Source organism: Dinoponera quadriceps, unplaced genomic scaffold (assembly GCF_001313825.1).
Source record: "Dinoponera quadriceps isolate SergipeBrazil2010 unplaced genomic scaffold, ASM131382v1 scaffold37, whole genome shotgun sequence".
Lineage (NCBI taxonomy): Eukaryota > Metazoa > Arthropoda > Insecta > Hymenoptera > Formicidae > Dinoponera > Dinoponera quadriceps.
Window position 1 is genome coordinate 2,208,647 of NW_014554446.1, and position 17,837 is coordinate 2,226,483.

The 17,837-nt window shown below is 46.2% G+C and overlaps 3 protein-coding genes across 3 annotated transcripts in view; 2 read left to right on the forward strand and 1 right to left on the reverse strand.

Annotated features, from left to right (window-relative positions):
• LOC106749780 (serine/arginine-rich splicing factor 7) overlaps window positions 1–849 on the forward strand; it is a 4,680-nt gene extending 3,831 nt beyond the window's left edge. The window contains exons 3-4 of the mRNA XM_014629593.1: window positions 1–110; window positions 520–849. The exon at window positions 1–110 is cut by the window's left edge and continues 118 nt beyond it. Coding sequence (XP_014485079.1) covers window positions 1–105 — 105 coding nt within the window. The 3' untranslated portion in view covers window positions 106–110; window positions 520–849. The remainder of the gene's footprint in view (window positions 111–519) is intronic.
• Window positions 850–2,827: 1,978 nt separating this feature from the next.
• Window positions 2,828–3,685, forward strand: LOC106748820 (serine/threonine-protein phosphatase 4 regulatory subunit 2-like). Its single transcript, XM_014627703.1, has one exon. It carries the CDS (start codon window positions 2,828–2,830, stop codon window positions 3,683–3,685), a length of 858 nt encoding a protein of 285 aa, XP_014483189.1.
• Window positions 3,686–4,714: 1,029 nt separating this feature from the next.
• LOC106749624 (fibroblast growth factor receptor substrate 2) lies at window positions 4,715–15,689 on the reverse strand. Its single transcript, XM_014629280.1, has 5 exons — window positions 15,436–15,689; window positions 14,756–15,075; window positions 14,285–14,676; window positions 13,098–13,879; window positions 4,715–4,868 (listed from the first exon to the last, which is right to left on the reverse strand). Exons 2-5 carry the CDS (start codon window positions 15,062–15,064, stop codon window positions 4,804–4,806), a joined length of 1,548 nt encoding a protein of 515 aa, XP_014484766.1. The 5' UTR covers window positions 15,065–15,075; window positions 15,436–15,689; the 3' UTR covers window positions 4,715–4,803.
• Window positions 15,690–17,837: the final 2,148 nt, after the last annotated feature.

Sequence of the window (17,837 nt, forward strand, 5' to 3'; positions counted from 1 at the left end):
CACGCTAAGGATAGGTATCGCAACAAACGGAAGTCCGGCAGCTCCAAAGATCGCAGCCGGAGCAGATCGAATTCTCGGTCGGGGTCCAGATCACGCAGCAGATAAGCACGGTGTGTGTGCACCTTTCGATCTTGATCTTATCGTAAATCATTGTATGCGCTTATGAACAACGATCATTGGTCTGTTCTTTGTTTCAAGAATATTTTTATAATATGCCGAGAATATTATGTGACGTGTACAACGTTAATAGAATATTCCTGTGTAATATTAAAAAATATTACATAGCATCCTTGGAATATCATAGGAATATTATTTTAATATTAAAGAATATTCGTATAATATTCTAGAGACATTACGCGCTTGTAGTTCAAGTCGAAGTGAGAAAACATATATACTTGTCCCGCTTCGACTTATCGCATTAGTTCAGCGGTGCAGCTGTAAAGAACAGACCACAGATCATTCTTACGAACAAACGTGGTAACGTGGCGACGATATTACATCGCTGGCTTTTGTTTTCAGACACAGACGACCGATGTTCGATGGGACGATCTTTCATTGGCAATTAGGAAGCTACGATCGTTCGATCGTACGATGGCAGATCTATCCCTCGGCGCATACAGAAGCCACCTGTTCTCTTGTTTACGCGGACGCATTATATCGCCTTAGGTTACAATGGATTGTGATTCCGTGCCGGACGAAGAGGGGACACGCGCATCACGCATTATTTATTTTCGACTGTGGTATTTCTTTTTTTCCTTTTCTAAAGCGTCCCGCCGAAATGTTTCGTCGCTACCTATGAGGAGCTCTAATGTATTTCGATGTTCAATAAAATGTAGCTTTTCTGTAGAACTTCTGTGTTCGATTGTGTGTGTGTGTGTCATCGTGCTGTCCACCGTACGCCGAAATCCCAGGAACACAAACTCCCGTGGAACAAGTGCGCGCCCACGAGCGGCGCAAAAGTTCTCCGTTTTCTCCTCCGTCCCCGCCTACCCCGTTCGGAATACATCTGCGTGTCTGATCGCGATCAACGCGGCGTCGCCCGCTTTTCTTCTCTCTCCTCGAGCTTTTTTGCGTCATTGGTACTCGTCGACGGCAGACGAGAGTTAATAGGCGTAGAGACCGGTGGTGCGATCCGGTTCGCGTTGCATTTCAAGAGCGTAGGAAGGACGCACCGGCGAATAGACGGGTGATAAAAATCCACGCCAGTTTACAGCCAGAAATCACTTCGGACGAGATGTTTCTTGCAGACTTTTGATGATGCTGAAAACGACTTGCCGCAAACCAAATCTCAGGCAGGATTCGAAAATAATTGAGATTTCACGCGTAAAAAATGACTTTTTTCATATTTCACACTTTTTTTTTGTAAAAAGAGTTAACATTATCGAATTTGTATGAAATAACACGTATTTACGTAGATTTTGTGCTGCTGATAGGAGTTCGTGAACTCTCATTGAATCCAGCTGTATCCGGGTGGTAAACTGCTGGTAATTACGAAATCAGCCTCTCGTGCTTTTCAACGGATTCTTTGTGCCAGTGAGTAAGTTTTCGTTGCTGTTTTGGCGATCTTATACTCTTTACCGAAATTGTTTCCGATAAGTTCAAAGAAATTCTACTCAATAAAAGGAGTCAATTATCTTTCAAAGATGTCAATAAGCTCGAAGAACTTATCAAGTCGCACAAAGCAGAATTGCTTAATACTTCCGGAAGTAATGTGGTTTATAAATTGTTTTGTAGAAATTGTTACGCATCCTGAATAGAAGTCAAGACAACTAAGAAGCAGAATTAAAGAAAAAAACATCCTAAGTACAAACATAAAATTACCATCACGATTACTTACTGTGAAATTACGGTAAGATGGTAATTTATTGATAATTTTGATAAAATTCGTTGTTCCCGAGTTTCGTGCACGAATAGGTGGTATTCATATCTTCCGCACTAACCCAAGTAGCAAAGCGACGTTAAATGACGTTTTAATGACGTCTTATTGACGTTAGAGGCATCATTAAAACATTATTAAGGGCTCATTTGACGTTACTTTTGAGTCAGATTTCGATCTCTAATTTTAAGAACACTAACAAACACGATTCAGGCAAAACTTACAACAAACGACGGGCGCAGATCATCTCTCTGTCGTCTCCGTCAACCGGGATAGCGTAATTGGCGCGAAAAATAAGACCGATCGATACATATTGACATACATTAATTGCAGCGTGCAGATCAACTTCGGACGACACTGTCAACGGCTGTCTTCGCAGAGAGAGAGAGAGAGAGAAAGAGAGAGGAGGGGACGAAAAGAGAAACGCACGTTCATTGAGCATTCGTCGCAGCGCGGCCTAAATTCCAACGGTTCGACACCTATGGCACGCGGCCCGAGGGGGATTAAGGAGCACGCCGGAGCGAGGGAAGTGGGGTAGAAGCAACGAAGGGAAACGAACGAGACGCACGCGAAACACGGAGGCACATCGCGGCGCGGGGCGGCGAAGCCGGCTGAAGAAAAAGAACCGGAGTGGAGAAGAGAAGAAGGAGGAGGAGGAGGGGGAAGAGAAGAAGGAGCAGTAGTAGTCGGAGTAGTTGGAGAGCCGACGCGATGCGGCAGTGAGGCATCGTGAGACGCCGGTGCCGTCGTGGGTTCCTTCTCCGCTCGTGTCCGCTTCGTGCGTGCCTTTTCACCAGAAGGAGCCGACGATCCGATCGCGCCGGCGAAAGCGAAATTCCTCGGGCGGGCTAATTACGCGCTCGCCCGCCTGCTCGTATTCGCGCGTTCCGCGTGGAAAGCGGCGAGTTATTGCGAGCGAGCGAGTAATCGGGGCCAATTGGGAGCAGCGCGATGACTTCCGCGTACGACGAGGCGGCCGCTACGACGACGGAGCACGAGAAGACGAAGCTCGCCGGCCGAGAGGTGGACAACAAGCCGGGGACTCCACCCGGCATGGAAGAGAAGAGATCGTCGTCGCCCATCAGTCTGGCAACAGGTGATCGTGCCACCGGCGGCGAGGAGTCGTTCGCGGCCTCCTCCTCGGCGGAGATTCTGCCCGGTGAGTCGCTCGACGAGGAGGACTCCGTCGCGAGCGTGCACGACGATGACGACGAGGAGGAGACCGGTGGACGCGAGGGAGACGACGATCCGGACGATCCCAAAGCGGATCCGGACTGTTCCTCGAGTTCGTTGAACGAATTGTCGGACGACACCTCGCGAATGGATAGATCCAGGAATAAAGGATCTTCTTCCGAGGACGAGCGGGAGGAGGCCGGCGGAAGCGGATCCGTATCGGCGAGCGTCATCGGGCAGCCGAAGAATGCGGCCACGTGCGGAAAGGTGAAGGAGCAGGCTGAAAGGAATCTGAGCGCGGGGGCGGAGCGAGTGCAGGAGCGGCGCGACGACGCTTCCGTCGTCGTCGAGGAGGAGCCCCGGGGCGGGGATTTGGGGCGAACTCGGTGCGAGGAGGCGCAGGAGGAGCCCCGTCCGGAGGACGCGCAGGATCAGGTCGAGATCAGGGAGATCGTTCAAGGCTGCCAGAGCGGCGGCGGGTTCTACGAGGCGGTGCGATCGGGAAACGTCAAGCGCGTCTCCGCGCTGATCGCCGCCGGCTGCGTGCAAAACCTCGACGAACCGGATTGGAACGTGTCGGGCGATCCACCCCTATTGGTGGCGGCCACGAACCAGTGCCTACCTGTGCTCAGGTAAATTTCTCGCGAGCGAGCGAAAGAGCGCTCGGCTCGGGCGATGCCGCGTATGAGATAACAGTTCGAGATAACAGTATATCTCTCACGCGAATTTCTGCTCCCGACGGTATCATTCCAGGGTATCGCCACGGGCCCGGAGAACCTGGGGAAAGTAAAAGCGGAAATGTTAAACGTCAGGGAAAATCCGGAAATGATGTGAAACAAAGCTGGAATTTCAACTGTATTCTTTTCTTCGATTTGCATTCGTTTATTTCTTATTAGCCTGAATTTATATTCAGGGTTTTATTATGTTACTAAAGTTTTAAGTTTACACTGCTCCCTTCTAGTGATATAAGCTACCTCTCGTTGCTTCTGAAACGCTAAAGTTTAAGATTACATATCGCTCGTGGAAAATTTTCCAACTGTTGTCTGGAAAACGTGGGCAAGTCGGGGGGAATTTCAACATTCATTTTCTGCGGCAGCACTGTTCCGATGCGGAACGTTGAAAAGCCGCCGACTAATCGCGTTGTGTCTATTCGATCTTCAGAAATGTCCACTGTGGATTCCATTGCTGTTCAGAAGATATCATTGTATACGCATGGAAAAGACGGTTCCGCTGCTAAAAACGATTACTCAGTTTTGTTTACTCAGCTCTCGGTTTACTTTCCTTCCTTCAAGTAATATTTATCTTCAAGAACGGAGAATATTTTCTTTGATAATAGTCTCGAAACATCCTCACCGCAAATTCCAGAAATGCTTATTATTATACTCGAGAGAAGAATTTCTTCTCTTTTCATGAATATATTATAAAACTTACCGCCGAGAGAGGTTCCTCCAATGCCTGATATTTATCCAGCACGTTACTGACGAACGGATGCGACCCAGCTGCGCGTTCCCCGCGCGGCGAAACGGCGCTGCACAGAGTGATTCAGAACGGTGGGCCGAGCAACGTGCTGAAATTCGTGGAGGACCTCTTGAAGCACGACTGCCCCCCGAACGTTAAAGAAGCCGGCAGCGGCTCGACCGCGCTGCACGTGCTCTCCCGTCAGCTCGCTCACACGCCGCTGAAATCCCTTCACCACAACTTCGACGCGGCCCTGAAGACGCTGGAGCTGCTGGCGAAGGCGGGACTAGTGAACATCAAGGATCACCAGGGCCGGAGCCCTCTGCACATCTTGGCCTCCTCGGCGATCTTCGGTACGACACTTGAATTTTATATATTATAGATTAACGATCAAAATATGCTTAAGAAAGTCAAGAATGTTAACATATCGAGCTGTCGTCGCCCGATCCAGCTTCCTTCTATAGATTGAACTGGAAGAAATTACATTTGATGAGGATTAAACGAAATCGCAGCGAGAAAACATCGCAGAAATAATGTGCTTTTTACTGCAACCAGAATTTACGCTGATGACATTGTTTTGAATGAAGTTTGTTAGATCGGTAAAAGGCTTAATACTCCTCGACTTAAAAGAAAAAAAACATATCTCGATATCTTCGTTCGTTCTTGAAATATCCTTTTATCTCGACGAGATTCAGCAAGAATTTTGGGTATACGTTTTTCCCCCGACGTCAATTAATCGAGATAGCTACGACGAGGAAACAGGAACTTTCATACGTTCGTTACTGGCTTTACACATATGTTACGTAAGAATCTCACGCGAGAAATTAGCATCGCACGCATGTGATGCAACGATCCCTTGCGAGAAACAATCGTCACATACGTACGGCGGTAAGGGCCGGTCTCATCATCTCCGATTAACTTAATCGGCCGATTATTCCATTGAAATTGACCAATCGTATTTGTCGTTAAGCAGAATTGACCAGAATTAACCAATCACGGCCGATTAAGTTAATCGGTGATAGTGAGGCCGGTTCTGAATCTTTTTTCCATATCCGCATTATCGAACTAAGTTTATTTTACATAATTACATCAAAAAAACCAAACAAAATGAAAGAATCCGCCAAATGAGTCCTAATAGCGATTACTTTAAAACGGCGCTTGGATCTCAATATTTTCTCACTAATCGGCCCGAAATGGGGTTAATGGGTTAATATCGCGCGCTCAATTCGTTGATTGCTTGAAAACGACGTCCGGGCGCGCGGTATTTCCCCGGTTGAACGTTCACGCGCGGTGTGGCTTCTTCGAAGGGACGGTTTCTTCTGCCGCGTGACGTCGAAGTTCCCGGCCTCCCACATCCGTGCGCCGGTCTAATCGCGGCGAAACTCTGAGATTTCGCGCTATTTTCGCAGATAACAACGAGCGGGGCCACATCGAGTCGTTGATCGCGACGCTGCTAGAAGCCGGCGCGGACACCGCCCTGAAGAACGACCGGGGCGAGACGCCGCTGCACGAGAGTCTGGAATGCGGCGCGCTTAACACGGCGGAGCTCTTGGTGCCGCGCACCCCGACCGGCATCACGTCGCGATACGGCGAGACGCCGCTGCACATCGCCTCGCGGAAGAACTACGTCAACATGGTGACGCAGCTGCTCGGCCACGGGGAGGACCCGGGCGCCCAGGACGCCGGCGGGAACACGCCGCTTCACTTGGCGGCCGCTCGCGGATTCCATCAGACTGTCTCGCAGCTGGTCACCTCGCCGTTGGCGCAGCTGGAGAACGTGAATATCGACGGGCTGACCGCGCTGCAGGTCGCGACCGAGAGCAGATTCATCAACGCCGTGAGGATACTGCTGAAGGCCGGCGCCGATCCCAGCCAGATCACGCACTATTGCGCGACTATATTGCGCCAGCATCCCGACATCTCGCTCCTCGTGAACCACGAGATCACCAGACGCCGACAGCTCGCCGCCTGATCCGCGGAGTCGATTCTCCCTTCACTGCCGCCCTGTTCTGCGAGAGCCATGGCAGAAATGCGTACGCAGTAAGACTTCAAGCGTAGCCTACGATTGACGGTAGGAATATGCTTCGCGAGAAGTAAGAATGAGAAACTGACCGATCGTATTCGAATGTAAGGAGAATCGACATACCGATTATGATTGGTTCATTTCTTACTCTTACTTTTTGCAAACATACTCGTATTGTCCGTTGTAGAGCACGTTTTGAGCATTAAAAAAGAATCGACCAATCACAGTCGAGTGTTACTTCGACCGTAAGGAGATAATCGACCGGTGATTGGTCAATTTTCTTGCTGTTTAAGTTCTACTATTTACATTTCTGTGCGTGTGCCATGGCTCTGACTTTTAACAATGTCGTTATCGTTGAATTGTCGGTGCACACGGATGTTAGATCTGTTTGGTTCGATGAAAGAATTCGTTCCTCGGGTTGGACCATCGGCTGCGTTCCGACACGCGACTTATCGTATAACAGGCCTTAAAGTTATAAAATAGGCCGGGTTCGTTCAATTGTCGCTATTATTGTTATTAGGAATTATCCACGTGCGATGCCACGTCACACTCGTTGCTCAATATCGCGATACGCGCGGTCGATCGCGCGAAATTGTGTGTGCACAGCAATCGTAAGCGTCGCAATAATAGGTTTGTTCTTCACAGCTAAATCGGCTGTGCCAAATCAGGAAGTGCATTCCTAAAGCGTTCCTTACCAATGCGGTGGAACTCGATTCGCAAACAGTTCACCGTACTGGCTGCGCTAAATTTGGAGCCGATGCAAGCAGTGCAGCAGAGGATAGTCGAGTAAGCCAACACTTTCGAGTGAGAGTGCGAGAAAAGATCGAATATCGTTAGATCATTAAATTACTGTACTTTCACTCTCCAGCGTTCACGATACGTGTGGACATGCGAAGCAATGCACCTCAGTGATCCTAGTTACATTCGAATTTTCTAGTTTGCTTCTACTTCGAAAGTTCACACTTTTAGATTAGACTTTTACTATTTACTGTACTATTAAAACTGTTTTACTATCGAAACAAAAGTTGAAACAGTAAGAGCCAAAGTAGAATCTTTCCTAGACACTGAAAAGACTTTACGGTATATATTTATATTTTAATATATCGCGTTTAACCTTCAAATATACAAGTTACAGTCGTCGCCAGTTACTACTGGAAATAACAACTGCTCGATTCTACAGGTGTAACGCGGCACATCATGTTATTCTTGCATTGGAACGTTCTTTGTTCCTCGACTGTACACTTGCACTCGTCAATTCAGTCCTAACGCAGTCCCAGTTCGACTATAAAGGACTATAAAGGACAAACCTAATGATAATTAAAAATCGTCGATGCCACAAATTTGCTGGCTGTGGATCGAAGTGCATTTGATTCGAGCGACCGGCGACGCTCGCGCGTCCTCGCGATTTAGAATATAAACATATGTGTATATGTGTGTGTGTGTGTGTGCGAGGGGGGCACGTTTCATTGCGGAGAAATTTTAACGTCGTTATCGCCATCGCCGTTCTCATCATCATCGTTGTATCGCCGCAATCTCGCCGATAATTTATCAATGTTATCGCTCTGTTGGCGTTTCACAGTTGCACGTTCACTCGTTATCGATCGAACGGGGGATGTTAATAAAATGAGACGGTTGCGAAGTTCTCATATATAACGTTATTGTATATTTTATAAATCCATGACCTGAAATGAAGCGAAAAACGGGAACGAAGAATAAATCGGGGAGCATACTGTTTGGGGGCGTCTATATATGTACAACTACGCCGTATATAAACGGACCTTTAAACTACTTCTCTCGAACTATCACATAATATCTGGAAGGCTGTGTTTTTTTTCTTTTTTAGAGTTACGAAATAAATATTATACAACGATCGTACAATGTACATGATGTAATTCACTACTACATTCTGCTTGTTTTCAACATCGAGAAGATACCGTATAAAAATAAATACGTCTCCCTATCTTTCATCATTAGGCTTCCTCCTCTTTCCGTTATTATGCGTGGGATAGAGAGAGAGAGAGAAAATATATATATATAGTATAACGTAAAAAAAAAAAAAAAAGAGAAAAAAATCGTAGACATGCTTTGCGATAACATCGATGCTTATCTATTACAAACGGTACACATCAATCGCAACGCAACATCTATCGCAACAGCTGTCGGATTTTTTCTTTTCTCAATTTGACACCGTAAATCCGCACAGTCAATTTAGAGAAGACTTATTGCATTGCAGTCGCGTACACACAAAACTTTCGGGAAATCTCTGCCAACTCTGAGGATGCGCGTAAAAATCGTCGGCTCGCGTGCATATTTAATAAAGCGGTAAACGTTCGACATTAAACGAGTATTTTGAAACGAACCGTGGAGATTTCTCATCGATGATGGATGCGTGAGATTCGAAAGTAAGAATCGAGAATTATACGCCAGGCAGATACGTAATACTGTCGCGCGAATGAACGCTGAGACACGTTTCCCCCGTCTTCTCGTGGTTTACTTAATAAGAAGCTCTTACGGTATTACGCATAATTAGGGTATGGGCGTATGTTACGGTATATATGTTACATATATACAAGGTGGAGCATTTAATAAATTGAGACATCTTGATACAACAAAAATAAAGAAAAATAAAGCAAAATAGAAAGAAGCGTTTCAGACAAAGTTGTAGAGTTTGGAAGGGGGTATATATTTTGGTGACAACTTCGTTACCCCAACCCTACTATAATTCTTGTCTGAAACATTTTGTTTTTGTTTTGCTTCATTTTTGTTACATTAAGATGCCTCAATTTAAATGCCCGACCCTGTATACGAATACACACACGTTTATACATACATTTCGATGTATACGTTATATACGATGGTACAGCTTCTGTATTGCATATTCGCGATTCTTGCGAAATAACATTTTACTGCTCGCCAGCCATATCCATTTTGCACGCTTGCGCAGTCAGCACAAAGGCCTAAACTATATCTTCGAGCTCCGAACATCCTTATAAAACGGATTTACGCTACTTTCCCTCGTTTTTTTTCTTGTTTTTCCTTTTTTTTTCTTTTGGCACATTCCACTCGCATCTGCGAAGAATAATCCACACGTTTGCGATGTGTTTTGTAGAAATGTTCGATCACACACGCTCCCTTCCGAGCAACACTTTCTTCTTCGTTACAACAGTCTATAATTATATCTAAATTTTCCAAAACCCTTAACTTTATCGTCACTGAATCATCAATTACAAAACTTCATCGTCACTGAATGATCGGTTACAAAAGATAATAATCCTGGCGAGGGAAAACATATTGGACTGCGTTATCAAAACCGCGCGTACAGCTCAATGAATGGCTCTAAGAATATCGTTATCGTAGAAAATTCGATTACGTTTTATCTAATGTAACTAAAATATCTTAAAGACTATACGTGTCCTTACAAAACAAACGTATTCTTTGGATATATAGTTGTACGTTCTTACAATATGCGTTTTCATATTTAACATATTGAGCACTGACGACCGTTTTATTTAAAGAATCATGTATAGGCCAGAGGTAATATAATATATCGCGGTATACATATATAAAATATAAAGAATAGACACGGGAATCAGATCAAGTATTACTTGATGATTTAGAAAAGATCTCTTTTTACCGACAGGCCGATAAATATATACGCGATTTGTCTTTTTTTCTCCGTATTTGTAACAATATATAGAAAACAAAATCTTATCTATTCCGAACATTGCACATCATTACTTGTCGTGTGTTTCCTAAATATTTTCCAGCCTCAAGGTATAGATATATATAACAAATAATCCTCCACATTAATACATGCTATATACGTGCTTCTATGATATTTACTACAAAGTATACAGGCCTGTGTTCTTCTCACACACATGGTTGCTAAGGAGAGAGGGATGGAGACTTTACAGTAACGTATTACTTTGGCAGACGTATGTACGTGAGTTTGAGCCATACATTCAACATTGGAATTTGATATATACGTCAGTTATATACTATCCTCATTCGTTAAACGTTAACGTTAATGTCTCGAGAAAATTGAGCCACGCTCTTTTCAATGATTATTTTTCATTTCCCCTTTCCGAGAAAAAAGCGTTTTTTTTTCATTAACAAGCGAATAAAGAAATATTGTCGACAATCGACAATCATATTCCGTTGGGAATGTAGTGCAGAAAAATGCAAAAAGAAGAAAACAGGCGTATAATCTATGCAAAATTAATTACGTCTACGTAAAATTTGGCATTTTCGATCACTTCTCGAAGATATGTTACTCTTACATTAAATAATTGCTTATTGTCGCTGTGACGTAAAAAACAAAAAAAAAGAAACTTTCGACGAAAAGTAAGAAACGTTCGAAGATCCTGTAGAATCAAAAGTGTGAACGGAAGGTCCAATTACGCAGCCTAAGAACGTGCGTAGTAGGCTTCGTTTCTACTTTTGACTTTACAAACACCGCATACATATATCTAACGCAACGTCCACGAACAAAAATATGTACTAACGGTCCATTTTGTAAGAAAGTCGGACTTTCCCCCGAACGGGAACTTCCTTACGGACTCTTATCTATTTTCGTGACGTAAAACATCCCCATGCTAAATTTAATATGAGGCTCAGATCAAGTTCTCGCTCGAACGAAAACTAAAATGCAAACTACGTAAAGAGAAATAAGATACTGGCATACATGTCGACGACACTTTCTACATTTCTTTCAACGCACACAGTTTTATATATATATATATAATCGTACTTGTGTGTGTATATAGATGTGTGTCATGAAATATTGCATTTCTTGCCACCGATAAATAGACCTCATTTCGGCTGTTTGTCTCTACGTCTTCTAAATACACATTATTATCAACATAAAACGCGTCATAAATATGTGATGTATCTTCTTATTTTGGTTTATCTTCGGCCACTACAACGCGTCTCTCAACGCGTGCGTGGAAAGCAAGAGTGAAAAAATCCACTTTTTATCAACGATTCATAATGATTGTGAGCTTAATAGGTAACAACATACTCTCGCGCTTATCTTCGTAAGACAGGATACGTTGCGTGCTTATTTACATCTTGGATGCATTGCAATTTCAATTACTCCCTGATTAGTAAGAGCTGGAAGAAAAAACTGCCTAATTCAGTTATTCAGCTGCCTAATTCAATTAATCTCCTCCAATTAAAAATATTTTAAAATATATAAGGTGCCCCATATTTTTGGCCAGTAGGCTGTATGCAGGAATATTCGTTAGAGAGAGAGAGAGAGAGAGAGATAGAGAGAGAGAGAGAGAGAGAGAAATGATAATAAATATTCACGATGAGCGTGTATAATCTTTGGAGCTCGATAACTTGCGTTTCTGCTTCTCGGAGCTGCTCTAATTCTTCAATGCAACACTGCGAATAGTTCGCACGAAACTTAAAAACGCACGTGCCATCTACGTGTTATCTCACTTTGAGTGATCGATTCGGTTATACTCAGGTATTCATATTAAAGTTACACTTTCTTGTGACACCGATTATCTCTCCGATACGATAACTAATTAGCGACGATCGCTTAAAATTAACCGCTACATTACGATGTTCCTATCGTCACGACGAGGTGACGATTTATCCATAATATTTCCCTTACATTCGCGCTTTCGATCACCACTTGAGCCGCGTATTAATTTCTACGTAAAACTGCAGAAAAGATTGCAGGGTATACGCCTTAGCATCCAATTCCTCCGCGTGTCGCAAAATGCTAAATGTAAAAAATCTCTCTTGCGCGTGAAGTGCACTAAGAACTTATCTGTACAATTGTCGTATAAAAAATTGCCCCCGTGTGTCCGTGCCAAAGGCTTGTTCCAACTTGGAAAGTAGGCTTACTATTTACGAATACTGTGTCGCGCGTGTGTCGATGAGAGGGATGCGTCGGAACATCTCCAGCTCTGGTTTACCCCGTGGCGCACCACGTGGTCTCTCTCTCTCGCGTGCGCTAAGAAACGTTTGAGGACCCAACTGAAGGATTCGACGAGTTCCAGAGGCTCAAACGTGGTCCACGACAAGCGGCCGGCAGGCGTATGCTCGTAAGAAACGAGAATAAGAAATTGACCAATCATATTCGAGCGTGAGGAGAATAACCGACTATGATTGGTTAATTTCTTACTCTTCCTTCCGATCAATGTGCTGGTGTTTCTTTTCGTGAGAACTAGGATTTTATCATGAAATAGAAAAAGAAACACGACTATTTTAAATCACAGAATAAGAACCGAAAAGAACCGTGGGCCGAAGAAAATTTAACGGTTCCGATCTTCGGTTCCGGTTCCGCAGGTTTGACAAAATTTCGGCTCTGCGGTTCCGGTGCGACGAAAATAACCGGTTTCCACACGGTTTTCGGTCCTCGAATATAAACATCCTACCGCTCATCGAGGACCACATCGTTTCACACGATGGAAAACCGCGGGATCAACCTTCCCCCTTCCCCTGCCGCCGCGCAGGAGCACGACGATCGTTCTACTACGAGCGCGGTCCGTGTACAGGTGTGTTTAAAAGAAAAAAAAAAAAAAAGAAAAAAAAACAAAATACGTTACTCACTCACTGACGAGTTGTGCTTGTACTGCACCGTCAGGTCGCTTATCGTGGAGTTGTGACGGGTCTTCCTGGAGCCCTCGTTGTCGTTCTTGAGATTCGTCGAGTTCAAGAGTGCGGTCGTTTTGTTGAAGTCTATCGTGGCGTAGCCCTTCTGCGGCTTGTTCGGCGACTGCGGCGGCAGCGGCGGCGCGGAGCTCGCCGCGCTCTCGGACGTGTCGGTCACGGGCATGTCCTTTATGTCCAGATCCAGAACGGCGTAATTCACCTCCCTGATCGGGCATGAGCTGGTCGGCGTGGACGGGGGCAGGGGCGACTTCTCGGCCACCGAGGCGCCGGAGTATCGGTTCCGCAGGCTCTCGATCTCGCTCGGGTCCAGGTTGGAGTAGTAATGCTTGTTGCCGTCCTCCACGTCCGCCTCCGACTGTAGGAAGGGTAAGACGGGCAACGGAGGCGGCGGCACCCTGATGACGTCGTTCTCGATGCACTCCCGCCCGGGACCGACGTTCATGTACTCGTGCTCGGAGGAGGATTCCGATTCAGCCGCTTCCTGGTTCTCCTCCTTGGGCGAAGTCGACTCCGAGATACTCTGCGTCGACGTGATCGGATTGCTCTCGCCGCAGATGTCGATGTTCACGTAAGGCGCCACCGGTAACGGTGGCTGCGACGCCGCGTCCTGCTGGCTGCCGGCCTCCGCGTTGTTGTTCTGAATGGATATCAATTCCGTTTCCACGATACCGCTGTCGGACGCCAGGCTCTTGCTGGCCGTGCCGGTGAGCTGCAGCGATCTGCGGTAACAGAAGGAGGCGCGTCAGGGCGATGAGTTTACTTTCGCACCTTTCCTGTGAGACTGTCAATCGTTACGACGCGGCATTTCTCATTTTATCTTTGGAACACGGAAGAATGACCACGGATTTGTCACTTCCGCATACAGGCGTGGCCTGCTCGAAAGAAAATTCCCCCGATTTTCCGAGAGATTTTTCCGAAAATTTCAGGTTAAAAATAAAAGTATCTTTAAATGTATCTCAGGTATCCGCTTTTTTTTCTTTCGCATCGTCGAACGCTATAGAGAAGGTTTAAACCTATCGATCGACTGGACACGTTGTCTAATTAATTCTCTCCTTGTATCGATTTCATTAATACGTCTGGAAATATGCTCAGGAATCAATTTTCATTCAAGCTACTCCTCCTACCTCTGCATCGCGCTGCCGAAGCTCTTGTTATTGTTACGCTCCACGGGGGTGGACGACCAGACTTCTTCATTGATGTAAAGGGAGGACGGATGGGTCTGCGAAATCGACGACGGTATCGATATAGGGGGTGGCGAGGGTGATCCCATGGTCTCCTGGGGTGACAGAGGGCCGCTGCTGCTGCCGACGCTGCTCGACCTAGCGACACCGTTCTGCTGGCTGTGAGAGAATCTAGAACCCGTACGGTTGTTACTTCTAGTTGGTGTCGGGTCCAAGTAATTAGGCTCTTCTGGTATTGTCACTCTGCATGATCTATTGGTGCTGGTTAATGGCGCAGCAGGATGGTAGCCGAGCGGGAGGTCTGACAACGCGTCGTCTCCGCCGTTGTCGAACGTCTGTCGGTGGAAAAGAACTTGCGTATTTCTTTATCCCCTACGTTAAAGATTAGCGATCTTGGCGCATGCCGACGCGTACCTGAATGTTCCTCTGCACGAGATTAAACAACTGCTGGGCTCTCTGACACTTGAAGGCATATATGGCGGGGCCGGTGAAGCAACGTCTGCCTGATTCGAAGCTGAATATACTCGCGTCGTATCCATACCGGCGTAAGCAGCGCAGTGACCACTTGATCGGTTGCTTGCCGCGCTGGTACAATATGAGCTCCACATCGGTGACCTCCAGTCGTCCGGGAGTGATCGAGTTGCCCAGGTCATCCACGTTCATAACTTGAAAGACGTTCGGATGCAGATCGTTGATGTCTGCCCTGCTATTGATGCAACCCATTCTTCGCTTATCTGTGGACACATCGGAGGCACAATTCGTAAGATCATTCGTCGCCCAACGAGATCGCTGTTTACGCATTAACGTCGGAAATTCCGATCAAAGGATGAGAGAGAGAGAGAGAGAGAGAGAGAAAGAGACGCTTAGGAGAAACGCGTGTTACGATTTCTCTCCTCTCTCTTTCTCTTTCTATCTCTCACTCGCTTTATCGCTCTTACGTATTCAACAATATCGTGATGAAGTATAAACGAGAGATAAAATTGTGCGTAGAATAATAACGATAACGATTGTGACGCGCGTGACAGGACAGAAGGAGACGCAAGCGAGAGAGAGGCTCACGGCTATCGTGGCGCGACAATTCGGGTTATACGCACCAAGTACGACATAGCCAAAACGAGAGGAGTCGTCCGACGATGAGCGTGTTGTTTCGCCTATCCCGTCGCCAACCGCATATTTCCGCGTGTCCGCGCTAATGCCACTTCACCATAGTACCCCGAAAATGAGCGACTCAGGTGTGACGGTGCGGAGGAACGCGCGACGAGACCGACGACGGACGCACCAGACGCATCATCAAGGCGACAAATGTAGGCACGTTTCGATTACAAATATTTGATAAAGCTTTAAAGGATCCGAGAGGGAGGTGGGCTCGGAGGGGGGAGGGACTTTCGGGGCGAGACGATCTCGGCGATCGAGACGCTCTCGCGCGTCATTTATCGGAAACATTGTCGTGTCTCGCGTGGCAAGTTGCCAGTTATCCGCAGCTCCCTGTATTACCGACCGGGCCGCAGCGCCGTTAATCTCGTTATCGATCAAGGGAATTCGAAACCGCAGTTATTCGCGGGTCATTCGCGCCTGCGATCGTCGGGGGAAGCACGAAACGCGCCACAAGCCGCGATTCGGGAATAATCGCACGGCGATGCAGGTAATGCCGCAATATTATTCTGACTTGTTAATCCGATAATCGGATCAGATTCGGGTATTGCCCCGATTTACGATGACTCCTCGGCGTAGAAAAGAGACGTAGACGAGTTGCGTCCGAGTCTTGAGCTCCTTGCCTTTAAGGTTATCAATTCTGCGCGTCGAATTTCTGCGTTAATTCCTCTGCCAAGGATGATATAGTGTATGATATGTGTGACGACGAGATAATTGATAATAATGGAAGAAAGTATGGAAATAAGTAGTTTAAAAGTTGGCGGGCACGGATGGATATTAATTATCAATATTTCCATCGGTTGGAAATAAATATACACACGACTATTTTGTGTAACATGGTTAAATATTCATACACGGAAGATATCGTACAGAGGAATTAACGCTCGCGTTATTTGAGCGTTATTAGAGACGCCGATACATTTATTTATAGATGCAGATTACACGATTAATTAATAAATTTGATTTAGCAAGTACTGTGACCCACATCAGTGGGTAAAGAGTACGGCCAATATATATATATTCACAGTTAGATTGGCGAGTACTTTAATCTGAAAGCAAAATCAGGTGCAAAATCGAGTAGAGAAAAACTGAGGGACATCCTAGCAAGCAACCTCTTTCTGCTTTTTATTTCTTTTTTTCGCGAAAGAGAGAAAGAAATTATTCTCACTCCGGGATAGGAATAATCGTACTTCGGATTATTGCGACCAATAGACTCTGACTAAATTCGGGACCGATGGAACACTCCGTTCTGACGTCGCCGAGACGCACTCGGCGCAAAAGCACCGAGTGCTTTTCGCGAGATAAAATCTTGGCGACCCGCGCGAGCGTCCAATCCGGTATAGACTGAAATAAGCAAGAAATGTGTACACAGTGCTCGCTAGTAGTGCTCGTTACTATTTCGAGCGAAAGGGACTTACATATAGGCACGTACGGAGAGCTTTATATAGCTGCTCCCTACGCCGGCTATGAATGGAATATAATTACAAATCGATTCCCCTCCAATCACAATGTCCCATCTCTCTCGTGGAAGGGAATCGTCGCCTGTTTGCGTGCGAGCTCTAGATTGTATTAACAGCGACCTTTTGGTCGATATCCTCTCGGCAACATCGTCGTCGTCGTCGTCGAAATCGTTATTTCGAAATAGTCCCGATCAATTAGGGCATATTTTTAACGACGGAGTTCAAATGCACGGCGTCTCCCCCCCCCCTCTCCCCCTCTCGAGTACGATTCGCCACGTTCGGCGTACGAACCAGTAGAAACCGTCAGCCTTTAGTCGGACACACGCCGGAGCGTGGCATACGTTCAGGGGCGGTCACACGCTCGCCTACACCCCTCCGTGTAACGAAACGTTCCGATCGAATTTTAGAATTCGGACGCAATGAAAGGGATGAAGAACGGAGAATATTTAAATACAGAGAATTACGAGCGAGGGATGAAGTTCCGATATACGGGCAACCACTCCTGAAAAACGAAATATCGAGGTTATTTTTCGTCCGTTTCGGACGACAACCCTCGCGGTTTGATAACGCGCAAGGGATACAAAAGGGAGTAATATCGCCGTCGGGCGCCGGTCGCACGTCACGTTCGACGCCGAACGCGCTAATTACACTTATCCATTACGCGGGCATGGAAAGGTACGCGCATACACCGGCGCTAAAAGACTACGCCGCGATTCGCCATCGATCGCCCGGAGCGCGTAACGCTTTATCGCTTATCAACATCGTAAATTGCCCCGTGGGAAATATTTAGCGAGCGCGAATCACATTCCTGTAATTATTCCTCGCGTGGCCGCGCGTAATTCCTCCCTTTCGGCTCCTCTCCGAAATTTATCCCGCGCTCATCA

Bases quoted from the DNA above. Each gene is read 5' to 3' on its own strand.
- LOC106748820 (XM_014627703.1), top strand. From the start codon at position 2,828: ATGACTTCCGCGTACGACGAGGCGGCCGCTACGACGACGGAGCACGAG.
- LOC106749624 (XM_014629280.1), bottom strand. From the start codon at position 15,064: ATGGGTTGCATCAATAGCAGGGCAGACATCAACGATCTGCATCCGAAC. The intron at 13,880-14,284 runs GTAGGAGGAGTA...CTGTTACCGCAG, and splicing joins TTCGGCAGCGCGATGCAGAG to ATCGCTGCAGCTCACCGGCA. The intron at 4,869-13,097 runs GTGAGTAACGTA...ATAAAATTCAAG, and splicing joins CAAGCACAACTCGTCAGTGA to TGTCGTACCGAAGATCGCCG.